At 39.6% G+C, this 25,904-nt stretch overlaps 7 protein-coding genes and 1 non-coding gene across 8 annotated transcripts in view; 4 read left to right on the top strand and 4 right to left on the bottom strand.

Annotated features, from left to right (window-relative positions):
- Positions 1-10,267: 10,267 nt before the first annotated feature.
- PAAG_07123 (hypothetical protein) lies at positions 10,268-14,075 on the top strand (the record flags this gene model as incomplete). Its single annotated transcript, XM_015846135.1, has 10 exons — positions 10,268-10,668; positions 10,745-11,088; positions 11,180-11,524; positions 11,642-12,075; positions 12,237-12,460; positions 12,626-12,919; positions 13,037-13,135; positions 13,192-13,278; positions 13,641-13,658; positions 13,919-14,075. The coding sequence occupies 10 exons, from the start codon at positions 10,268-10,270 to the stop codon at positions 14,073-14,075; spliced, it is 2,403 nt and encodes an 800-aa protein (XP_015700570.1).
- Positions 14,076-14,801: 726 nt separating this feature from the next.
- Positions 14,802-15,806, bottom strand: PAAG_07122 (hypothetical protein; the record flags this gene model as incomplete). Its single annotated transcript, XM_002790840.2, has 1 exon — positions 14,802-15,806. The coding sequence occupies one exon, from the start codon at positions 15,804-15,806 to the stop codon at positions 14,802-14,804; it is 1,005 nt and encodes a 334-aa protein (XP_002790886.2).
- A 149-nt stretch (positions 15,807-15,955) lies between these two features.
- Positions 15,956-16,279, bottom strand: PAAG_07121 (hypothetical protein; the record flags this gene model as incomplete). Its single annotated transcript, XM_002790839.1, has 1 exon — positions 15,956-16,279. One exon carries the CDS (start codon positions 16,277-16,279, stop codon positions 15,956-15,958), a length of 324 nt encoding a protein of 107 aa, XP_002790885.1.
- Positions 16,280-19,852: 3,573 nt separating this feature from the next.
- On the bottom strand, positions 19,853-20,702 carry PAAG_12341 (hypothetical protein; the record flags this gene model as incomplete). Its single annotated transcript, XM_015847843.1, has 2 exons — positions 19,853-20,569; positions 20,649-20,702. 2 exons carry the CDS (start codon positions 20,700-20,702, stop codon positions 19,853-19,855), a joined length of 771 nt encoding a protein of 256 aa, XP_015702534.1.
- Positions 20,703-21,392: 690 nt separating this feature from the next.
- PAAG_12340 (hypothetical protein) lies at positions 21,393-21,593 on the top strand (the record flags this gene model as incomplete). The annotated part of the gene is made up of 1 exon (XM_015847842.1): positions 21,393-21,593. The coding sequence occupies one exon, from the start codon at positions 21,393-21,395 to the stop codon at positions 21,591-21,593; it is 201 nt and encodes a 66-aa protein (XP_015702533.1).
- A 24-nt stretch (positions 21,594-21,617) lies between these two features.
- Positions 21,618-22,376, top strand: PAAG_07119 (hypothetical protein; the record flags this gene model as incomplete). Its single annotated transcript, XM_002790837.1, has 1 exon — positions 21,618-22,376. One exon carries the CDS (start codon positions 21,618-21,620, stop codon positions 22,374-22,376), a length of 759 nt encoding a protein of 252 aa, XP_002790883.1.
- Positions 22,377-22,937: 561 nt separating this feature from the next.
- PAAG_12339 lies at positions 22,938-23,056 on the top strand. Its single transcript has one exon. It is a non-coding gene; the product is annotated as a tRNA-Met (tRNA).
- A 1,057-nt stretch (positions 23,057-24,113) lies between these two features.
- PAAG_12338 (hypothetical protein) overlaps positions 24,114-25,904 on the bottom strand; it is a gene marked incomplete at both ends in the record, with an annotated part of 2,467 nt that continues 676 nt past the window's right edge. Inside the window, one exon of the mRNA XM_015847841.1 lies at positions 24,114-25,878. Within this exon, the coding sequence (XP_015702532.1) occupies positions 24,114-25,878 (1,765 nt within the window). The remainder of the gene's footprint in view (positions 25,879-25,904) is intronic.

Raw genomic sequence — 25,904 nt, 5'->3', positions numbered from 1 at the left:
AGATTTATCAGTATGTCTTTAATTAAATAAAGAGAGTTCTATTTGATGTCTCAGTGCTCTGTTATTATGACTTATATTGAGAAACTCATGTGAATATAAATGCTTCAAATGATACTATAGCTGATATTTTATCTTAGCTATATGAGAATAAATAATGATATTCAGTTATCCTCTACTCAACTTCTATAAGTGAAGTAAAGAAAAACTATAAAATTCATAATAAGAAGATGCTGATGATTATAATAGCATTAATAAAATAACATACTAAGCTGAAAGATCTTTAGAGAACAAAGAGATTTAAATTTTTAACTGATTATCAAGCTCTTGAGTACTTTATGACAATTAAGAATTTTAATATCTGATAAGTATACTAAGCAGAGTTTTTCTTCTGATTTTACTTTCTAATTCAATATCAATCTGAGTGTCAGAATATACTAGTAAATATACTGAGTCAGTCAGAGATTCAGAAAGATAATAAAAGTACTTAGATACAACTATTTCTTAAATTAAAGAGATTGAACTCAAAAATTATCAAAAAATTTATTAAGATCAAGATTCTGAATATTAGCAAATATATTTTCAATAAAGTCAAGATTATTAATAAAGAGGTAAAATTATTGAAAATATGATATGAGAAAGTATAATAAGAAAAATAGCTCTGAGAGCTGATAAATAAACTTTTATATTTTGAAAAGTGCTTAATGATATTGTTATGACGTCAATCTAGATACAGATGAATAAATGTTCAATTATTAACTAGATAAGCTATATGAGTGAATATTAAAATGATTTCTAAAAAATAAGTTTAAAAAAGGCTCTGTTTATATTACTCTTTTTTTTAGTACAGTTACTAAATAATTACCACATTTATATGTTATTTGTATACAGAGTAATTATGAAGTTGACTACTATGTTATATTATCTAGACAGTTACAATTATCAATCATCTCAGCCTGTGTGATGCCAAGACTCTCTATACTAGCTCCTTGCTCTCACACTGCTTACCACACTGCTTACTAAAGCACTTATCTTCATACTACTTATCAAAGAACTTTAGAATCAGCATTTTTTATAGAATCAGCATTATCTCAAAATTCAGCATTCAGAATCAGCATAGATCAGCACTTCTCAAAAATCAATTCTTTAGTATCAGCACTTTCTGAAAAATAGAATCAGCACTTCATGAAGATTCAAATCACTGCATTACTAATTTCTTATTTTATAAAAGATTAAAGATAAAATTTATTACTACTTATTTATATATTGATATAAATACTCTGAATTCTTAAAGTTTCTTTAAGAGATTCAGTAAATAGCTACTATTTAATTCTATATATACATTTCATCTATCACTATTCTCTTTTTTTCATAGCACTTATAGTACCTATATATCTACTCTCTTATGATCTTAGTAATAGAGCTTCTTATATTTTCTTTTGATATTTAGTTCATCTACCTTAGTGTTCTCACAATCTATAGTGATTATGCTATTAAGAAAATTGAATGTAAGTCTATTCTACATCATCACATTACTCTTCCTTGAAGTGTAAATATACTTTCATGCTAGTAGATTATCATTCACTTTATCTACTAAATAATTATTCTTTTTTCAAGTTTTTAAGCATTTACTTAATTGTTTTAGAGGCTCTGCTTTTATTGAATTTGCAATATGAAATTTTTAAATCAGATGCAGTAATTTCTTTAGATTTTGTACTGGATATCATATTGAATCTTCATCAAATTTTAGTTATTTTATCTAATATTAAAGCTTCTTATAAAAGATATAGCTTGTTAAAATATTCTTAACTTCTTACTTATTTTCTTCTTATATCTTAACTAATTCTGATATTTTATTTAATTATTCTGGTAGAGAATCATTTACAGCTTTTTGTAGCTTATCAGAAGAAAATATTGAGTGAATTTTTATGCTGTTCAATAGTCTTAATCTATAACTGCTATTAACTCTCTTAATAATCTTAAAAAAGTCTTCATTTTACTCTATGAGCTTTTTGCTAAGGTATTAAATTCTATAATTCTTGAGTAACAAGAAGATCTTATCTTCTATCTCAAAGTTTGACTTCTGACAGTGCTTATTAGCCTGTAGTTTTATAATTTCTTGCATTTTTTTCATATTATCAGCTGTCAGCTTTTAGATTTTCTTTATTTGAATAATATATTATTAAATATCCTCTTATTTGAGCTTTTTTTCTCTAGATAATATTTTTAGTAGTGACTTTCAATCAAAGAACTTTCAAGATTCATATTTATAAGCAGTTAGAAAAAGTATTATTTTAGTTGATTTATTCATCAGAGCTTTAGCTGCATGATTTATCATTAACAGCTACTCATTTCAATTGTTTTAAAAGTAGTTTATATATAGATAAAGTTTAATTACTAGGTATTGATTGGCAATCTCAGTTTGACTGTCTATTTATATATGATGAGCTGATAAAAGCTTCAGTTTAACTCTCAATTATCTGATAAATTTACTTTAAAAGTCTGAGATAAATTATAATTTATAATCTAATATAATTAAATCTAATACTTTATAATATTTATAGTAATACTTTAAGAATAATATTATCAGCTTTTTGATATCTATTTTCCTTGTAATAGAAATAGATATAGATTTTTTACTTGGTCAATGAATAATCATCAATATCACATTATGATCTCTTTTTATTATAAAATTATTCATAAAGTTTATTGAAATATACTGTCAGACTCTACTGAGAATTGATAGTAACTTTAATAGTTCTGAAGTTTTATCATAGAAAATCTTTATTTATCAGTATATTAGATAATTGTTTATATACTGATTGATATTTTTGATATAGTCATTTTAGTAATATCTTATCTTTATTAGTAAGTATAGCTTTCTCTTCTCAAAATATACTATTAATGATTACTTACAAATTTTCTATAGAAGATATACTCAGAAAGTAAAATTTTTTTCAATTGATATTATTAAGTATTTTTTAAAATATAAAAGTTTATCTATTAGCTCTTAGTATTATTTTTTCTGTTATACTTTTTTACATTATGATCTTAGTGATTCTATCTTATTGTTTCTTATCTTAACTTTATTAAAAATATATATATTTATATCTAAAGCCTTGATCTTAATAAATTTCTTGATGATCTTTGAGTTCAATTTTTTTGACTTGAAAAATACTTATATCTGAGTGCTTTTACTTATCTTTCTGAATCTTCAGCTGACTCAGTATATTTATTAGTATATTTTAACATTCAGATTAGTATTGAATTAAAAAGTAGAATTAAAAAAAAAATTCTATTTAATATACTTATCAAATATTAAAATTTTTAATTATTATAAAGAACTCAAGAGTTTAATAATTAGTTAAGATTTTAAATTTCTCTATTCTTTAAAGATATTTTAGCTCAGTATATCATTCTGTCAATGTTATTACAATGACTAGTATGAAAACACTAAGGTGAATGAACTAAGTATCAAAAAGAAGTGTAAAAAGCTCTATAACTAAGATTGTAACAGGGTAGGTGTATAGATACTGCAAGCACTATGGAGGAAAGAGGATAGTAATGAATAAAATATATATATAAAATTAAATAGTAGCTAATCACTGAATCTTTCAAAGAAACTTTGAGGATTTAAAGTATTTATATATATGAATGAGTAGCAATAGATTTTATCTCTAATTTTTTATAAAATAAGGAATTAGTAATATAGTGATCTGAATCTTTATGAAGTGCTAATTCTATCTTTCAGAAAGTTCTAATACTAAAGAACTGATTTTTAAGAAGTATTGATTTGTGCTGATTCTGAATACTGAATTTTGAGATGATGCTAATCTTCTATAATGTGTTGATTCTAAAGTGCTTTGATAAGCAGTATGATAAGTAGTGTGAGGACAAGGAGCTAGTATAAAGAGCCTTGGCATCACAACTAGTATCTTCTTATCATGAATTTTATAGTTTCTCTTAGCTTTACTCATTGAAGCTGAGTAGAAAATAACTGAATATCACTACTTATTTTTATATAACTAAAATAGAATATTAACTATAGTATCATCTAAAGTATTTGTCTTTACTCAAGTTTTTTGATTTGAATTATAATAATAAAGTACTGAAACTTCAGATAGAGCTTTTTTTATTTGATTAAAGACACACTGATAGATCTTATTTCACTTAAAAAATTGATTTTTTCAAATAAGCTTAAACAGTGACTTCACAATCTGACTATATTTCTTGATAAAATACTGATAGAAGTTGTAGAATTTTAAAAAGAATTGAACTTTTTTAATTATACTAGACACTATATATTATAATATCACTATAATTTTTTTCAGATTTATTTTGATTTTTTGATTAATAATAATAAAATTCAAGTACTTTATCTATTGAATATGAAATTCACATTTTGAGATACTTGTCTATAATTCAGTTTTTTATAATCTAGTCAATATCTTCTTGATATACTTCTTATGTTCTTTTTAAAATTTTACTATAAATAAATAAATTATTTACAAAAGTAGTCATGAACTAATTTAAGTAGTTAAAGAAGATAGTATTCATAAAATGTTAAAAAATTACTGAATTATTGTTTAAATCAAAGAATATAATTTTATACTTATAGATCTTATAACATATTTTAAAAGTAGTTAAATATTCAGTTTCAGAGTGTATATATATTCAATAAAAGTCTTGATAAATATTCAATTTGATAAAGAACTTAGCCTTATTTAGCCACTTTATGAGCTTATTAACTAGTGAAATTGAGCATCAATTCTTCTTTAGAATTGCATTAAGTCAGTAGTAATTTATACAGAATATCAACTTGCTCACCGTATAAGTTATAAAAATTGAAGATATAAATAAAAAAGTTACTAATAAAATAAAGTTCTTCTGTAGATTGATCTTAAGACATTGCTTAACTATCTTAAGTTCCTTCAAGCTCATTCAGTATAATGATACATGATCAATAGTTTTATTTAAATCAACTTTCTTCTTAAGTTTAATTTTATAATTTACTTTCTTTCAAAAAAATGATAATTGATCAGAGATAGTCTTTGAAAAAATATTATAAAATTTCTTATAGTTCTTCAGTAACTATTTATTAATTATCTTTATATCCTTTAGTTTTTTATTAATAATGATATTTTCCTTTTTAATAATTCTATCTATTTTATAAAGACTTAAAATAAAGATCTCTGACTTCGTGCTTCTTTTATAATAATAAAAGATCATACTTTTAGTAAATATTATTTTTTATTACTTGTTTAATTTATTTCTTTATTGAGATCTCACAGATCTTTTAGTAACTTCTTATTTAAATTTCTCTTCAATAAGTTTATTATAACAGTTTGCATTTTATTAATACTTTGACTTTGCTACTGATTATTTAAAATCTTTCTTGAAATTATTATATTATATTCTTTTAATATTTTATTCTTAATTATCTATATACTTGATCAAACTAAATATTGATTCTTTATATTTAGTTATATTTTCTACTTTGTTAGTTAGAATTATTCTAGTATTATATCAGTGCTTTTTAAATTCATCATTAATATTGATGTATTGAGAAACTTTTATTTATTTACTTATAAATACAGAAAAATAACTTCTATAATTAAAGTTTCTTTTTGATTATTGAATTTCACAATCTGATAATTTTCTGTCAACTTCTCAGAGTTTACTTTTAAGACTTTAACATATCTATATACAAAGTTTATATTAATAAGAATATAGTAATTTGCTTTAGAATTCACTAGTGCTCTTGTAGAAATAGTATATTTATTAAAAGCTACTTTACTATATACAGTAAAAGAATTTTCACTTATTAACTAATTCACATTCAAAGTTTTTAATATAACTATTTTATTTGAGAAAAAGACTTCTCTCAGATCTAATCTTTTTCTGACTTGATAATAGTAGTCTCAATATTTATTTTCTTCATTTCTATCTCTTACTTATATAAGTAATTTTATACTATATAATTTTTATTTCAACAATTAGAGTATATTATATTTTTTTTTAATTTTTATTCTTTAGTTTATTCTCAGTTATCTGTACTAATATAATTGAAGTCAATTTATGATTTTAAATTGAGAGAGTTCTCTCGTAACTATTTTGAGTTATAGAAATTTCTTTATAATTAAGTAATCATCAGTTATTTTAACTAAACATAGTGAGCAGTCCTGGTACAGATTTTTTGAATCTTATGAAAGATGCTGCAATTGATGCAAACTACTACAATTATGAGTTGAAGATCAAAAAAAATCTTATAAAAAAAATCTACTTTATAATTTTTCTTATAAACTTGAGCTTCATTAGTCAGATACAAGAACTTGATTATAAATACATGATAGTCATCTTAATTTTTCATTATTAGTTATCAGTATTTTATTTTTATATTTTTAAACTTATTAATATTTTTATATATTTTCTATAGATATTTAAATACTTTTTCAGCTATTTCAAACTTCTCAAAATAATCTTTTTTTATTTTTGAGACTAAGTGTCTGGCAGCTTCATTATCAGTTTAGTTTTCAATATAGATAATATAGTTTTCTTTAGTTGAAAAGTAATCTACATTAATAGCTAATTTGCATTTCATTCAGAAGAATTAGTTTTTAAATATTGATTTTTTTCCATTAATAAGATACTTAGAGTTATTAAACTTGATTAATCATTGCATCTGTTAAGTGTTTATTAGTCTAATTTAAAAGGTTAAAAAGTTCATTCTCTACTGTAAAGTATTTATTTCTCTATCAAGTTATTCACTTACTAGTCAAGTTTATTTATTTACTTTATCTATTTATTTTATTCTATTTTAATCTTTCTAAAATATCTTTTACCTCATTTATAAAATCAGTAATTTCTTGATATATCTGATTTGAGTTCTCTTCAATTGCTATAAAAAATTATTTCTTTAATATAAGATTTCTTGATTTAATATTTCTCTTAGTCAGAGTCATCATACCTCAGTCTAATTTTCATAGACTGTCAGACTCTATAACTACTTTCAATATCTTAGCAATTTTCTCAGAGATTCAAAAACAAAAGTAGATAAGAATTCTCAAAGATTTTTTATTTAAAAATCTACTTTAAAAAGAGTAAGAAAAGTATTTAATCTTAATATTATATCACAGTTTCAATTTATATACATATAAATAAATGTTCAATTATTAACTAAATAAGTTATCTGAATAAATATTAAGATGATTTCTAAAAAATAAGTTCAGGGAAGGCTCTGTTTATATAGTTCTTTTTCTTAGTGCAGTTATTAGACATTTGTCACATTTATATATTATTTGTATATAAGATAATTGTTAAGGTTAACTGCTATACTATTGTCTAGACAGTTGCAATTACTAATTGCCTCAGCTTGTGTGATGACTAATCACCTCAGCCTGTGGTGATTATGCTGTTGAAAAGGTTGGACATGAGCTCATTCTACATCATCACAGATATCAATTGAAGAAGATTCTACTCTTCAGATATATCTTCTAAAGAAGATTCATAAGCAGTCATCAACAGCACATTCAGAAAAGAGAAAGCTATACTCACTAGTGAAGATAATATACTATTAAAGTGATTAAATTAAAAATATTAATTAATATATAAGTAACTATCTAATATATTAATGAATAAAAATCTTCTATAATAAGATCTCAGAGCTGCTGAAGTCACTATTAATTTTTAGCAAAATCAGATAATATATATCAATGAACTTCATGAATAACTTAATAATAAAAAGAGATTATAATATGATATTGATAATTATCTGTTAATTAAATAAGAAGTTTATATCTATCTTCATTACAAAAAAACAGATATTAAAGAGCAGTTAAAACTGTTCTTGAAATACTATTATGAGTATTATAAAGTATCAAATTCAATTGCGTTAGATCATGAATCATAATTTATCTTAGATTTCTGAGATAAGTTTATTAGATAATTTAAAGTTAAGCTAAAGGTTTTATCAGCTCATTATATGCAAATAGATAATCAAGTTTCATTTGTATGTAAACTACTATCAGAACAACTGAGATGAATGATTGTTAATGATGAATCACATTGTCATAACTCAACTAAAGTCAAAATAATAACAAGACAACAGCTTCAATTCATCTATTTAACTAGGTAGCTGTAATGAAAATACTAAACTGAGAATTAGAATAAAGAATGAATAAGCAGTCAAATATATAAAAGTGGTTAGGAATCAGATCAAATCAACCTTTAGAGCAGATATAATTGAGGATCAGATCATATCAATATGAGCAACTAAATATGATTAAGGTCGGAACGGATTAACCTTTATAGTATAGCGAGGTGGATCGATCTTAATTCATATACAAGCAGCTACGCTGTAATACATATAGCTGAAACTTTGAAGAATGAATCAATTGAAATATCACTTTTTCTAACTGCTTATAGATATGAATCTCAAACATTCTTTGATTGAAAGTCACTGCTAAAAACACTATCTAGAGAGAAGAAGTTTAAATGAGAAGATACTCAGCAGCATATTATTTAAATAAAAAAAATTTAAAAGTTGACAGCTGACAATATGAAAAAAGCACAAGAAATTATAAAATTATAGATCAATAAGCATCATCAGAAGTCAAACTTTAAGATAAAAGATAAGATCTTTTTGTCACTCAAGAATTATAAAATTCAACACCTCAGCAAAAAGCTTATAAAATAAAATAAAAGTCTTTTTGAAATTATTGAGAAGATTAACAATAGCTATAGACTAAATCTATCAAATAATATGAAAATTCACTTAATATTTTCCTTTGACAAGCTATGAAAAGTCATGAATGACTCTCTATCAGAACAATTAAATAAGATATCAAAATTAGTTCAGATATAGAATGAAAATAAGTGAGAGATTGAGAATATTCTAGTGAGCTGTATCTCTTATGAAAAGCTTTAATATTGAGTAAAATAATTAGAATTTGATAATAATTCGATATGATATTCAGCTTTAAATCTAAAAGAATTACTGTATCTAATTTAAAAATTTTATGCTATAAATTCAATAAAAGCAGAACCTTTAAAGTGATTAAGTAAATAACTGAAAACTTGAGAAAAGAATAACTATTTAACAGATAAAATAAATGATAATCTATCAGTATAAGAGTATGCCTAAACTTCAAAAGAAAAGTAATATGATGATATAAAATAAGTGAGCTTTATTTTAGTCTTTTTAACAATATAAGATTACAGGCTGAGATAATCAGTAATTACAACTGTCTAGACATTGATATATCAATCAACCTCACAATTACTCTATATGCAAATAATATATAAATATGAAAAACAGCACTAAGAAAAAAGCTATATAAACAGAGTCTTTCTCAAACTCATCTCTTAGAGAAATTATCTTAATATTTTATTTATATAGCTTATCTAGTTGATAATCAAACATTTGTTTCATCTGCATCTAAATTGAAGTCTTGACACTCACATCTTTCATGTCTAAATTATTCAAGTGAAATTGAATTAGTTATGAAGAAGATTATTTGTTTGAATCTGTCTAAATATTTTTTTTTTTTTGAATATATATTTTTTTACTTATTTTCTTTTTCTACTTTTATTACTATTTCTTTACTCTTTACTTCTATCTTGAATTGAAATGATATATATACAATAAAAAAAAAAAAACTTTTTCTATATTAATAGTTAATCTGTCTTATTCATAGTGTTTTTCTTTTTCTCTATAATTTCTCTCTTATGCTGCAGATATATCTTCTTCTTAATGATCAATAACAAAAATATCTTAGTGAATTCTGTGAAAATAAGTGATTGATCTTAATTGCAGCATAGTTGAACTGATATTATTCTTTTTCAATTCTTGAATTTGTTCTTCAACTTGTCATTCACTGCTGTTTCAATATGTTGAAAATAATAGAAAAAGAAATTCAATCACATGCCATAGTCTTCATTTTATCTATAATCTGAAGAATTTCAGATTCAGCTTTAGTGTAATGATCTTGCAGCTGAATCTATCAATCTCAATAAAAAATCTCTATAATATATATATGAGCAAGTTGAAGTCATATTGTCTGATCATTCTCACATCAGACTTTTCAGTCTGCATTATGTATATCATGTAGAGATGCAAAAATGATGTGATAAAGAAGAGGATACAGGGCTAAAGATGTGAGAAGACTGTAAGTGAGACTATAGCTGCATGTGCACAGCCATCATATGCTGCTCATTCTCACTCACTTTTCGGGAATTCACATCTGATTCATCTATGATTCTCGCGCCTTCTATGCCTGGATCATTTGAGCGAAATTGGACCAGTTCTGGAGAAGGCTGTGGCGCCACTTTTGCGCCCACCCGACAGGCCATGGACGTGGCCGGTCGCTACTCGCACCCTGCTTGGGTTACATTCTGGTGTTACGTGTGTGGTTCATGCGGTGAGGGGAGGGCTGGGATCCAGTGGCTGACGATGTTTGGAGAGCCTGACGCTCATCGGCTTGCTTTGAGCGGGTGTAGGTTTTTCTGGCCGACGAGCTTATTTGAAGGAATAGGGAGGATGGAGCGAGCTATCGCCAGAGCAGTGGAAACTGTAGATAAATGGTCTCCTTTCCCCCGTGGATTCACCACTGCTGTTCCAATGAACTACGCGAGATCACCATCTCTTCTGCGAACATGTACAGTGACTGGAACGTCTATACCCCTTCCAACCCCCCTTTCAGGGCTTCCAAAACTCCTCAGTCCCATAACCCCCCGAATCTCCCTCCAGAACCTGTGCCCGCGAGTCACCAACCCCCTTACCCTACACTCTCTACATCCAAATCTCTCCAGACTGTCCCTGCACCCTCTATCAGCCCTCAAGCACTCTCCCACCCTTACCCCCTCGACCTCCTTCCTCCAGTCGTCTGTCGCATGTTCAGCCTTCCCCCCCTTTCAAAGATCACCATGAGGTCCAGTCTCGGGCAGGGGATAGCCGCCCGAATGATTTTGATGAATTCTTCGCGGGACTTGATGCTGCCGATCTCAATCCATCTCTCTGCCCCCCCATCCCCAGCGATGCAGACGTGGAACGCTCGAGCCGGTGTTTGAATGATGAGAGACATGGTCCTCACGGTATGTAGCTGGCTCGCTCTCTCTCTCTTTTCCCTTTCTTCTTTTTATTCTATCTGGATAGGCCGGTTTCTAACACCAGGGCGCCTCCTAGGTTTTCCTGTTGGGGATGAGGACAGAGGCCAGGAGAAAAATGACGAATCCTTACCGGTTCCTTTGCCCGCCGTGGAATGCGGCCTGGCTGAATCCACCGGCACAAAGACTGTTCCTGGCCACGGCAGCTTAACGCCCGTACTGGATTCAATTCCACAGGCTGGCTTATCGGAGCCGTGGTCGGATCAGGATGCATCACATAGACGAGAATGGCCCCGAAGCAGTCAGGGTGATGACCCTCTGCCCTTCGATCCGCCAATCATGGTAGACTCTGGTGACAGCACTGCGGACGGGTCCATTGTTGACAGCAACTTCACATCTCCCGCCAAACGAGGCACTTCTAGCCGTGCAGCATCTATATATATCGCTCCCTAAAGATAGATGGTGGAAGCGACGAAGCCGGCACTGGTATCACCGGTGGCCGTTCTACCCCGCTCAAAAGATAACGCCGGCCCGGGCTAAGTACCGGTGCCATGCAACCTATGGGTCGCGGTCGAAGTACTAGTCATCGCGGATCGCCTCGAAGAAGGCATGTTGAGCTCGATGCCGTACGAGAATGGGCTGAGCAGCGGACTCCGGACCCACCAACGGAGGGCTCGTGCACGATCGAGGCGTGGGGTTCCCGCTACCGAAGAACATAAGCTTCCCAGGAAAACCATGCAGTGTGTCGAAGTCGACATGGCCATGTCCGACACGGATAGCTCGAGCGCACACTCTGATGATACGGATGACGACTACTGTGCGAGCAGCGAAGAGGATGGCCCAACGAAACCGCTACTGAAGTGTCGCAGGCTTCCCACACAGCCATCTGACACTACGTCGCGCTGTCCTCAGTTTCGGATCCCAAGAGCAGCCGCCGCTGCAGATCGTGAATGTGTTGAACAGGAAGACAGCAGGGTGTGAGTGACGACTGCGAAGGACCATTCTATGCCCTCCTGGAACACAGATCATGGCCTGGACACACGCTCACTCTCGACCTCCCATTGATGCCGAGCGGCCTAGTTGGCCCATTCCGTCATTGGCCCCAGAAGAGGCTCTGATGCTTTCTTCTGCGGTAGCTCAAGTTGTTTTTGGAGATGGCCACAGGCCGTACAATGACAGCCGCGGGCGACACTGACAGATATCACGGTGAACGGACGATCGATGATCCAGACGGTAAAAGACGTCGCTGGACGCGAGAGGAGGACGACCGCCTAATGGCCCTGAAGACAGACGGCTTCTCTTGGGCGGAGATCAAGGAGCGGTTTCCGCGGAGACAACTCGGCTCCTTGCAGAAACGATGGTACGCAACATGACAGAATCGGCAAGTGATCCCCGCCACGGACAAGCCGAGGCCAGAGGGGAAATGTAAGCGCACCCACCGATCCCTGCATGTAGCTCCCAAGCGATGTGCGAGGTGAGCCTGAGAACCATGCTTAGAAGACGTGTTGTCAACCTATTTAGATAGTGGGTCGGCCGGTGACCCCCTGCCAATATCGAAGCCGGCGACGCCGCTCGAAACTTCACACCGCGATCCCGGCGGACAACCCCAACGAGCAGGTGACCTGTCCACGCCGAAGACGGAGCCCCACACACCATCCCCGTCCTCGTCTTCAACAGTGACCGTCATGTGCCCGGTGTGCAATTCTGTGGTTGAGATGGAGGATTCCAGCGCGTTCAATGCCGCCAACAATCGCATGCCAGTCTGCAAGCAGCTGCGGTTCTGCGAGAACCACCAAAAGGAGACTGCATGTCGCGAGTGGTCCTGACGTCGCTATCCCTTCATTGTGTGGGACCGCCTCGACAATCGGTTGATTCAATTCCATCCTCGCCTGCGCTGTATCCTCAATGATTCCGCATACCACTCCTGCTACAAGAGTGTGCTGCACAAGAAAGTGCAGAAGCACAGCAGGAAGATCATCTCCCAGAATGTGCTGCACAGCACTGGCTACTACAGCCTCAGAGGCCATGGGATTCTGTAAGTGCCCCCTCCTGTGGACTCACGAAGTAACGTCCTTACTGATCTCCCCGTAGCTCGGAGCATGTCATGCGTCACTTTGCACGTGATATCGACTCGCTGGCCGGCATCGATAGCCTTGTTTCGAAGTATGGTACCGTTGTGTATGTATGTATGCCCAGGAGGTCTTGGAGCCCGAACTGCTGGAGATGTTGGTCCAGGAGGACATGGGAGTTGATGTAGAAGGGGCCCGCCGGATTCTGAAGGAGAGCAACAAGATCAGAGATTTTGCTTAATCATGAGTAATCGGATGCAGGTAGTTATTTGTCAACAGTAGTTCATGTTGTAATTGTATCGTTTGCTACCACACAATGAACAGCATTTTAACTATCAAATGTAGTTTCTTGTCAATGACCATGTATATGGGGGGGGGGGGGGGATTAACAAGATACAGACCATTCCCACGGGTACAAGAAAGAATTGAAAAAACTGTGTATTGCTGAATGTGTCTCCGGCCCCTGAACAGAAGAACCGACCAAGATCGGTGCGTCTCCGATTCATGGCTCCTTGCCACGTGATGTCGTGTGGCACCTCGTCAGTTCCACGCTGGTTTCTCCCGGAAACTCCAGCCACCCGCTTGCTTGGGCTTTGCACCAATGTTACTTATTTAATTTAGATTATATTAAGCCTGATCTGGACTGTACCAATCTTAATTCGGAATCATGCTCCAGAATTTCCCCCCCCCCCGCGGGGGATTCTGTTGTGGAATCGTGCAGTTTTTTGCGATGGTGCAACTTCGGTTAGACTAACCGCGAATGCCACCCATACCCGACTCAGACACCGTGTTCAATCCAAACGTCAACAACAACGTTGGCGGTTGAAGATGGAGGAATGGAACCTTTTTGAGAACCCATATTCAGACAAGTTTTCATCGTCGGAGTCATCGATCTTAACCCAATAGTGTTTGTGTATGTCCTTTTCCTGGGGAGGATATCCTTCAACTCGCAACCAGCCGAAGATGCTTCGTGTTGCATTTTCCGAAGCAGACTCGTCCTCAAGATCAAAAGCCTCATGATTGGCAGGAATATGTGACGATATGTCTTCTGCTGGCAGCCAGCCGAGTAGGAACAAGGGCCGGGTTGCAGGGCTGAACTACTACGTTGCCATTCTGGCAAGCCCACACCCACCCGGCGTATTTCCGGCCATGCCCAGAGCAGTTTGCATGTAGGCGGACGTCAATTTCCGTGTTGTCAAGGTCTGAGGCACCAAATGGCGCCCATTGACACATGGGCCAACGATGGTGTTGTTCTTCTTGAGTTAGATAAAGAAGGCGACATTCAACTGAACGGGGAATAGAGCTGTTCGTCGGCGACTGCGATTGAATGGGTTCCTGTATGAATGATTGCATAGTTCCAGACCACATCGCGCTGTGAAGCTCAATAGGTATTAGTCCGTATCAACCATCCCTTGAAGACCTCCGTATGAACGCCCATGATGATAGCACTAAGCCATAGAAAAGAGAGGTGCAGAATCTGACTCATCAGGATGTGGGCAAGGACGCGATTGTCTTTCACAGAATCAAGAACAGCAAATATAGATTGCGGCCATGGACTAGCAAAGTTGCAAGTGATTCCTGGCTCATAGAAGATACCTGACAACATAGCCCGTATTCCCTTCGTATGGCAGCTCAAGGTTCTTGAAGCCTGTCAAGACCGTGATTTATCTGCAAGCAGACGCGGTTAGGTTGCACACCGGGCTGTGAGACAGATTTCAACTGTGTTCCACAGAAAAATCTTGGTCTAGGTAGGAAAACATCCTTCCCCATGCCATGCAAGTAAGGAAGAAACAGGACTGCTGACAGCGCTGCATGGCTTTGGTCCACAACATCATGTAGCTCGCAGTAGTCTGAAAGCAAGCAAATGGCAGTTTCAAAAGGTACAGCCCGGCTCAACAAAGCAGGACAGCATTTGTAATGGGACAGAGTAAATCTCGACGACGAATCAAAAGTTATAGACCACGGGGATCTAAATTTGTCTTTTCCAGAAGAAATGTAGGCCTGCCAGCCCTCTCCGGGAGCCAGAATAGCAGCCCACCATCTGGCCTCACTGTTGTCAACATTTCCTATCTCTACCATGACAGAATCCCTATCAGCAGGCTGGTCGTCCTTCCATTGTGCTTGGCTGTCTGTATATTCAAGCACAGGGGACCAAGGCATAAGATCTGCCCAGCGTGCTGAAAGAATGTAGCTCCAAGCAAGTATTAGCACAGATAGGTGGCTCTCTTCTCCTTTAAACCAATTATGATAACGCGGATCGGAACACGAAGACAGAGTGAGATGCGTTGGCCCAGGTATCAAGATTGGAATATCAAGCTGCTTTTCCAGCGGCGGGATCTGCTTTTCCAGCGCTGGGATCTTGCAGGGTTCCTGTGATACCTCCCAGATCGAAGTCCCAGTAACTGAAAGGTTGCCATAATTATGCTTCAAATCCAGATGACGAGGGAAGTAAGGCTGATGTAGAATTGAACTCTGAATTTGGAAACCAGCTTGCGGCAGGCGGGGCTCTTGAGTTGCATGCAGGAAGAGATTGAGCCAAGTACAATAGCCTTTGTCGTACACCTCTGTGAGTTTCTCAGCACTTGGGCGAACGGCGTCTTCCATAGTGAGCAAAATCTCCAGCGTAGGGAGAGCCATACGAGCTGAGAGCTACGCGATGGACGGGTGAGAGTATATTATCACCAGCAGCTCGGCGACCTCCGAATGTCTACTAAGCAATCCACTTATATTGACCAATCATACGTAGGCGTAGGCTATGTAACAACTCTGGAACGCGCTGTATATATTTATGGAAGCAAGTTCAAACCACGCCATTCGTCACCACTAGGTTCCCACCAAGCCAAAGAGGCCCAAAGAATGTCCTTTTCCTTTCTCTCCTTGTAGCCCAACTCCATCCACGCGGGTTGGTCATTATTGTTTATAGTCGAGGCATAATCACTTATGTTGTAGGCGCAGCTGTAGGGATGATCACGGCACCCTTTGCAACGCACATAGCCGGTGCCTGAAACATTCATTGAATGAGGCGTGGCTGCCAACCTGGCAGATTTTGAAACGCTTTCTGCAACCTGCAGCGGTGCACGTGTAATAATAGTTGTGTTTGTTGTTGGCATGGTTGCAGACGTCGCAAAATCCGCTTGCACCAGAGCTGGCGGACATTCTGCTTAACTTGATAAGATTGGTGACATGTGCGTAGGGCAACGACTCACTTGAACGCGAATGGAATAATGTAATCCTGTTGTTTGCAATATCGTAGAGCCCAGTGTATTCTGGTGTGGATGGAAAGAGGGTACCTTTTGCGTTGCAGAAACCATAGAAAAGGAGCGGGGGAGTATGGTGCTACTTGTATGGAAGAACAATATGTCACTGTAATAATATATGGTGAAATCGGCATTCAGCATGCTGAAAAATGAAGTCTCCAGCGACGGTGAGAAGCCCACTAATGTCCCTGCGTGATGGACTGCGGGGAATTAATCCCGGACTAGATAGATTACTGGTATTTCCTTACTTCTGTTACAGTTACCAGCGTTATTATTAATACTTCCTCAGGTTGAATGGATCGCTCTGTCTATACAGACAAAGGAGGCATTTGCCCAGCTTTACATTGCTGCAAGATTCAGACGATGCACCACCTCGGGAGAAAAGGAACCCCGAAGCCTTGCACTAGGCTCGTATCCGTGCTCACGGATGGTCCCGTGTTGCTAGCTTAAAGAATGAATCACTGGCGTGCTCAGTCTTTGTTCTTAATATTATCATTTCGCGCCTGTCGATAGGCTTCATAGTCTTCATCTTGTCTTGATCGCTGCCATCTCCGGCGGAGTTGTTGAACTTCCGAGCACATGTCCTTGCATTCCTGGTCAAAACCTGCGACTGCGTGAGGTGACGGATTCGACCACGGGGTTGATGCAGCGATACCTGCCTCCGGAGCACTGATGATGGAAGAGACAAGCTCGTCAATACTGTCCTTGTCTTTGAGCTCCGAGGCATTAGCCAGGCAGTGAATGCGTTCTTCAACGGTCTTTCGGAGTTTCGCCTGATTCGTCTTTGCCCATAGGCGTTTTCGGGTTGGAGTTGCTGGTTGCCAACTCCAGTCGATGGCTAGAGCGATTGGAAGGTGATCCGAGTCACAGTCGAGGTCTTCATCAATCCTGCAGTGGATTACGTGGGATGCTAGGCCCTCAGACGCAAAGGCGAGGTCGATTGTGGATTCTCCGTCTTTCCATCGACGGGTCGGGGTTCCAGGCACTGTGAGAAGCTGCAGCTGGAAAGTCTCAATGATAGCAAGAAGATCTTGGGCGCTTGGCCCGTATCTAGCTCGTCGAGGCGCTGACCAGAGAGGGTGATGCAGGTTGAAGTCCCCGAGTACCGGAACTTCCTCATCAGATTCCAACTTGTCAATAGCTCCGGCAAGCGTGGAGAGTGTATTGGTGTCCACTTCGTTGTAGACATTGAATATATGGATGTTTCCGCCTGAAAAGGGGTTGCGGATGGCCAGACTGGTGATGTCCTTGGAAATATGTGAAACACTCCACGTGCCCGGGTCGATTCGTTTGTTGATGTAAAAGCATACCCTTGTGGCGTCATCGTCAAGGTATGTTAGTTGAAAGTGTGCTTTAAGAGGATGGTAGGATGTCGCAATGAATGGGTTACGCCAGGGCTCTTGAATCGCTAGGATGTCGTATTCTAGAACCTTAGGGTCCCTGAATAAGCTGGCTAGGACGACGTCCCTTGACTTCTGGACGTTGTACTGTAAGATCCGTAGTTCCTGGTGTCTCATCATGAGAGTGGTGCTTCGTTGGTGCTGTTTGTGCGGGTTTTGCTGCGGGTTTCTCGGGCTTCTGATTGGTGGATTGGCGCTCTCCTGTGGGGTGTGCGGGTCCACCCCGGTTCGGCGGAGCTCCATTTGCCTTTGGGGTCGAAGCGCACTGTCAGGTTTCTTTTGACGTATCTCACCCTCTTCCTTATGTGTGTGCGTAGTTCCGATGCTACCTCAAAGTCTTTGCCACAGGACATGCATATCTTCATGCATTTAGTGATTGTTAGCTCGGCATCGTGTGTTGGCCAGTTGCTGTACATTTCCTGGTGCTTCGGGCAGCTACACCCTTTTAGATATTCCCTTGCGCCGTACGGGTGTTCGTTGCCACGGAGGTCAGTGGGGATCCCGTTGTCTCGGGGGCGTGCGGCACGTCCTCATCGAGATCGTCAGCCAGATTGGCTAGCCATGCGTCTGCGTCATGTGCGTTGATTTCTTCCCAAATGGGGTATAGAGACTGCTGGCTTGACGCTGCCTCAATTGGTGCAGATTCGTTGACCTCTGTATTCGAGATGCCCTCTTCTGCTGGATCAGCTCCCAGGAATTGTTCCGTTGCCAGTAGCTGTGGGTCGATCATCAGCTGCTGTGGCATGGGCCCTTGTTGTGATGCTGGTGTTGCCCAGTCTTCCGCGATTGGTGAGTCGGTCAGTGTTTGCGCCACCTCAATCTCCATGGGTATCTGTGATTCCTGGGGAGAATTTCCTGCTTGTGCAGCTAAGTTCTCTGGGAGGGAGGTTATTCGATCCAGGGGTTCTGCGTTTAAGGTATTCGATATAGTGCTGATTGGGTTGGAGGGGAGATCGTATGTGGGGCGATGCGTTGTTCGCGAGCTCTTATCCTTGGGGGGTTCCTCCTTGGAAACGACGTGCCAGCAAATGTTGCGGACTTGCTTAGCCTGCTTGACTCTACCCATCTCTTTCTTTCTTGCTGAGCAGGCGTTGCTCCACGCTGTGTGGACGCCTTTGCAAACTGTGCATCTGGGGGTGAAGCCTTCCACGCCCTTCTGCTTGCAGTTTTTGGTCTCATGCAGCTCAGCGCAATAGCTGCATGCTTGGGCTGCGTCGCATTGAGTGCCAATGTGACTGTAAGTTGCAGCAGCGGAAGCAATGCTTTACTCTGCAGGCACAGTCATAGAGCTGGCATGTGTGAATCTGTCCGTCCCAAGCCATCCAGGTGTAGATGATGGCATTGGCCATTTGAGGGTCCGTGAACTCCACCACGATTGAGGATGCGCGTTTGAGGGGAGATTCCCGAGTCAACCATCCTACGAATGAGATTTTCGCCTTGGGAATGACTATATGGTTGTCTGTAAGTATCTGTTGGATGGTTGTGTTCTGGTCTTTGATGTTGATAGAGTTCGTAGAGATGCCGTGGACGATAACTCCATAGGTTGGCACGATGAGTTCTGTGTGCTGCCCAAGACCGCTGACCCATTCTCTGTTCTCCCTGAGTGTCGCGGCTTCTGCTGTAGAGGAGGTGAAGATTTGTATATCGCCGCTCTTGAGTTGATGGGCGGCCACCACGGCTACTGACTTGGTAGCTGCGTGGTTGCGAATGGTCGCCTCAACCTGTTGTTTTACCCTGGCAGCTGAAAGCGTCCGGAAACGCTGGGAAATTCCGTGGTCCTTGAGTCTGACTGTTATTGCTCGGTCTTTATATGCCGTGAGTGCGGGTTGGGTCTTGGTGGCACGCGTGCTTTGCAGGACTGGCGGTGGTAGGGCCGGTGGGCCTTTGGCATGTGCCGCTACCTGCGCCCAGCTTATTATATATACTGTCATGAGCCCTATCAACGAAGGAAGTAGGCTCTCTACCAATACAGTGTGAATGACCGTTCTCATGTTGTCCATTCCGCCTCCTGTCATCAAGCCACCGGCTAATAGCTATCCGCAGTCTCCACCTCCTTGTCATCTGCGTACCACCTCTCTTCATACGGGTGTGCCCGCCCTGGCTCATAACTTGGAAAGTTGCTTGCGTGTAGGCTCGGGTCCCATGGAGCGGAAGACGATGGTTTCACATATCGTATAATATATGGCGCTAGTTTGCCAGCGATATCATGAAAATATGGTTGTATCCGGAGGCATTCGAGACACCAAGCTGTGTATATTCCAAGCCAATGCAGCAGATTGTCACTGGGAGGCAAATTCAAGAACGCCAAATCAAGCATATGAATGACTGCTAGCTGGGAGTCAATGTCAGCAGGCCTTTTCTCATTTTCAAGATACCGAGTGATCTTCCCGAATGACAAAGACTTCAGCTCCTCGATCAGATAGGTGTCGGCGAAGATATACATTCTAATATGACACAGAAGGGGGTGGTTTGCGTCGGTCGTCCCCTCCTTGTCAGCGGGAGGCAGATCCGCAGCTCTGTTCGCAGTGGCTTCCTCAGAATTCAACGAATTCAACACATCAGGATAGTCGTCACGGTAAACCCACTCAATATACCTCAGCAAGGTTCCCTCAGTCGTCTCTTTGAATCTGTATGTTCCCTCGGTCTTTTCTTCAAACTTGCCCAAGAAACCTGCGTAGATTCTTCCACCTTTGGACCGAAGAAGGGCCTCGTGGATCTTGAAGATCCGTGGCGAACTGGAACACTGAAAACCTACGACAGAGGAGTCCAAAAAGCTGCATAAGCCGTTAACATCTCATATTCTGCAAGCAGGAGGTACATACATATCTGCTATAGGTCGTTGGTGACCCTCGCTCCCCTTGACCGCTTTCACTCATTTTCTTGGACAATAACTGGACTGTCAACCACTTAACTATGCCAGGACGGGCGAATGCTAGACTAGGCGACTAAATAGCTAAAACTTTTCCGCCCTACCTTTAAGTACAGATTTGATGTACTGTCTCTGGTTACTTCCACGCCCATTGTTCTTCCCGTCCCTGTTTTCCTCATAACCGGATAGGATGTTCCGCTGCAACGAGCTTGCCACGAGGCTAATTGCAAGGGTTACTTGATCCGTAAGCATTCCATCACTAAACCTGATGTGGGGGCTAGGAACCTTGGTCAGGCAATCAGCAGCCGCGTAGCAAAACAATGACCTGATCAGTGAGTGGGCATTCTTTAACTCCTATCCTCCTTTGGAGGTCCATTGTAAACCAAATCATCGAGGCCAATCCATGTAGGGAAGACCGGCGTGCCAAAGATTTTCTGGAGCGGCTTCTGCAAACATGCTTTAGCACCAGAAAAGGCAAAATAGAACAATCTATGACATATGATAAACTTCGAGACAATGTAGTTCATAGCTTCACCAACATCCGTGGTAGGAATATGCAGCCAAACGTAGTACATCATCATCTCGAACTGGTCTTGCTCCCGTCCGACGCCATAGATCTGTAATATTGTATTTATCGGCGGAAGGCACTCCCCACGTGTTCAGGCTAAGGATTCGATAAACGGATTGTGCTGTACCGATGAATCCTCACATATTGAGAGCCCATGAGGGTGGCCAGGGGTCTTCATCGTTGAGTGTATCGGAGTTTCCTCCATACCTGACAATCGAAGAGGAAGACCAAATCAGTCAACAGTTCCAAAGGGACACATGGGGTCGCAACCGCCAAGTCATGTGGAGCGGAGTGCCACGCGAACTAGCTCAGGAGTGGGCAGACGAATGAGGCATGCGGACCCTGACTACAGCCATGGGTCCCTTGATGGTATCGGACCATCCGTCCTGTTTGAAATCAAGAAAATCGACGAAGTCATGGAATAAATATATAAAAGGTGCTTCGGCTGTGTTTGCATACCACATCTCAAGAGGTGAAAAGATCACGGTGTTATCCCCGCCTCCTCCAGATCGATTCCACCCGGATGGCTTGACCAATTATCAAACTATAGAGGAGCCAGTTCTGAAAGGTGCAATTGGAGGGGTTGCGGTATCACGCATTGAAATGGTGCATCCGACCGTCAAGGGAGCCGAGGATTTCTACTACCAGGTCTGGCCGGCCGATGAAACCCATCTCTGGATTGCAAATTTCGGGATGCTGCTTTCAAAGAAACAACACTGGAGAAGAGTGTCATCCAAGAAGCGAAACCTAGTGGTGAGCCAGGCAGAGGTCTTTATCCAAACGGAGACCAAGGTGCAAAATGTGTCAGGGACAGCAAAGGCTCTGAAGGAGAAGAAGGAAGAGAAGAAGAAAAGGGAGAAGAAGGCAGAGAGGAAGAAGAAGAAGGCGGAGAGGAAGAAGCAGAGGGAGGAGAAGAGGAAGAAGATGACAACGACCAGCGACACCTCCAAAACACGAAAAATATCCGATACTGAAAATTCCCCAAACAATATAAAAGCTTCCGATTCCCCAAAATGCCTCCGGGTTCCCAACAGCAACAAAATTGATGATGGTGTAGAAGAGTCATCTCGGCCTTCCATGTTGGCCCGGTGGATGATGTACCTATGGAGTTAGATATTCACACGGAGTGCCTCATATATCTCATTGCTATTGCATTTTTCGCGGGGCAGGCTCGTGATGATGCTGCAGACCGTTGCTTGAACGGATTCGCATGAAGTCAGCGGGTCCATTGTTGACGTGGTGGGGCAGAAAACAGAGGAAGGATGGAGGAGTGCACTGGGTCGTGGTATGGCTCTATATAGAAATAACGAATACCGATCTCGTTAGCGTCGTTCAATCTTTAAGGCATGTGTGAAGATGGCAGATATGTTACGTGAAATGGAGATACAGCGGTTTGCTGTTGTAAATCATTCACTCCGTGACAGTCTTTCTGGTCGTGAATGTGTTCCTGCGAATGAGTTCTGTGATGGGTATGGGTTTCGCGTCGATATCCGCGAATTCGCCTAGAGAATTCTCGTGGGTCATTGCAGCTCGAGATTGAAATTCTTAAATTTATGAAATGGGATAGAGATTTGATAGCAAAGAATATATCCAGCTTTCAAATCGATGCACATCAAGCCGTTTATATTGTATTAACAAATACATGCCTATCACACTCCTCGCTCAACAAGCAACGCCTCTGTGGTGTAGTTGGTTATCACGTGAGTCTCATATTCATGTCCTATTACAATATGATAGGTAGCAGAAACTACTTAGCGATCTCAAGGTCGCCAGTTCGATCCTGGCCGGGGGCATTTGTTTTTTCTTGCCCTGATACTTCATTCTCCTTCTTACAAATTGTCGAACCCCTTCAATTTTTCTTTACCATTCATAAAACCCTGTCTCTCCACCTTCGTTTGCCAGTCAAACCAATACGTTGTCGTCACAAGGGATTTTTCGAAGCTAGCACCAATCACTAATGCTTTGCATCTCACATTATGAACACTTTCGCTTTTTTGGCTGATGCGAGCGAACGTGTCTTCTTAAGTTTGGTGATAATGCTACACTGTTAACATGGATTGACAGAGGCTTTAGGTTCTGATAGAAATAATCAATCACACTTGAAGAACAGAAACAAAATAAGTATTCTTGATGATAATTCATAGGTACAGTAAAAATATTGCAGGTTCAAGACACAATGACTTTATATTTCATTCAACTCCAAAAACTATACATGGAGTTTCAGATTCAAAAATAGAGGAGAAGGGGGAGCGTCACTTCAATTGTTTTTCCCAATACAGTAACTTGTGAAGCTGCGGATTACGGAGGACAGCAACAAAATGTTGTAGATGAAAATGTGAAAAGAAGAAGAAATCATGATTAGAAAAGCTCTGACATATATATAAAGTGTTGAAAATAATAAAGAAAAAAGGGGGGCTGTACAATTAGTTACAACAAATAAACAGGAATATACATGTATGTGTCAAAATGAATGCAAGGAATCTAATAAATCCATATCAACAGACAAAATCTTCACACAGAAAGGAGTGAAAACCATAGATAAGAATAAGTTGAAAAATGAAAAAAATCAGAATTGATAAAAACATCAGTTCCCCATATTCCCAGAGAAAAATATGAAATAAGAGTTGCGGGGCGGAACAAACTGAGTTACAAATCTGCAAAATTACACATCATGCCTAACTATGAAAAATGTGACTTTATGTGATGTTGTTAACAATATTAGAAAATAACCAACAACAAAAGATAGCTGTGAATGATTAAAAATAAATAAATAAATAAAAACTCTTTTTAGAGGCCATACGTCAGCAAAAAGGGGGTAAAAAAGAAAGCTCAAACAAGCAACACTAACCATCAACCCACCGCCGCCTGCCCCTCTGCCTCCTCTCTCGAACTGGCATGAACCGGAGATGGGTCCGTAGGTGACCGGTATGTGTTCGCATGGCCGCTGGAAATCCCTGTTTTGACTGGCGGAAGTTGCTGTTGTAGTGGTGGGGGTCCGTCGCCATCCTGTCCCTGTGCATGTCCACGACCACCATGACCACCATGACCATAACCAGAACCTGAACCAGCATCATATCCACTGAAGGAACGATGTCCATGGTTCTGATTATTGATATTATTGCTTGGGGTAGGTGGTGGCTGTTCAGGACTTCCTCCGGCAGAACCGCCCTGTGGTAAATCATCTCGAGAATCTGCCCCTGTCCCTCCTCCACCACCACCACCACCACCGCTACCACCAGCAACAAACCGCACCCCACTACTCCGTTCCCGCTTAGCACTGCTCTCCCGCTCCCGCTCCCGCTCCCGTTCCTGCTCCCGCTCCCGGTCCCGATCCGAATTGTTCGAACCCCGCCCCGATGTCGGCTGACCATTTTCGTCTTCCTCAGCCCGAACTAATGATGCCACATGCATTTGCCCATGTCTCCCCAGTTCCGGGAAATCGCCAGAATAATTCTGCTCCTGGCCCTGCAGTTGCGACTGGTTTTGTGACTGGTTCTGATGTTTCATATGTCCCCCACTCCGCCCATTGCCCTTTGGCGGCGTCCTTCCCGGCGATGTCTCAGCTCTTGGAGGTGGCGGGACTGGTTGATGTACGAACTGCGGCTTCCTCTTCCTCGGAGAATTCTGATAATCAGAACGCAGATGGGAATTGAGATGCGCGGAATACGGTGAGTTATTCGGGCTTTTACTGGTACTTGTCCCACCTGCTGATGTTGAGGGACTATTATTGTGGTTTAATGATTGGTTCGGTGGGACCCAGTGATGGAAGTATATTGAGGGGGAAGATGATGATGACTGTGACTGACTACTAATTTGAGGTCGATGCGATTGCGATTGGGGATGAGCTGGTGCTGTGCCAGCTCCCGAATCGGATTTGGCTAGTGATGGTGATGACGACCGATGTTGCTGTTGCTGTTGAGGTCTCGTTGCTGGAGGCGAGACGGTGTATGATGCATTCGCTTCAGTGTTGGTGTGAGGATGTTGGATGTGCATTTCAGCTGTGTTAATACGTGACAATGGGGCTGCGTTGGGCATTGGATGACCCGTAGTCTGACTCGGATTGGGCGGGCGGGATGATGGCGCACGGCCGTACGAAGGATGAGAAGATGGAGATAAAGGTGATGACTGAGAAGGACCGGCTATGGAAGGAGGCAGTTGTGCAGCGTAAGGGTTTGGAGGAATCATGCGACTATCCCATGGAGTTTCGGACGGTGCATGTTGGGCTGCTGCTGGTATTTGAAGAGGTGGGGGCATAGATTGTGCTTGCGGCTGTTGAGGAGACGGAGGACGGCAATGAGAGACTGGTGAAGGAGCGGGCTGTGAAGGGTGAGGCACGTGCTGCTGATGCTGATGTTGTTGCTGTTGTTGTTGTTGTTGTTGTTGCTGCTGCTGCTGCTGTTGCTGTTGCTGTTGCTGTTGCTGTTGCTGATGCTGTTGCTGATGATGTTGCTGTTGATTATGTTGTTGAGGCGGCGGGTATTGTTGGGGCTGAGGTTGCGGTGGTGTGTGCGTATGCGCATACATATGGGAGGCTTGCTGAGAAGGATGTGGCTGCAACGAGTTCCCCTGGCCGGACATCTGTGAGATATACTGCTGAGTCCATTGAAGATTCCCACTGCCTCCCATATTAGCAAATATTAA

This window comes from Paracoccidioides lutzii (assembly GCF_000150705.2).
Source record: "Paracoccidioides lutzii Pb01 unplaced genomic scaffold supercont2.22, whole genome shotgun sequence".
In the NCBI taxonomy this organism is placed as follows: Eukaryota; Fungi; Ascomycota; class Eurotiomycetes; order Onygenales; family Ajellomycetaceae; genus Paracoccidioides; species Paracoccidioides lutzii.
Note: the sequence above shows the minus strand (reverse complement) of the source record. Positions and strands in the feature narration are given on the sequence as shown.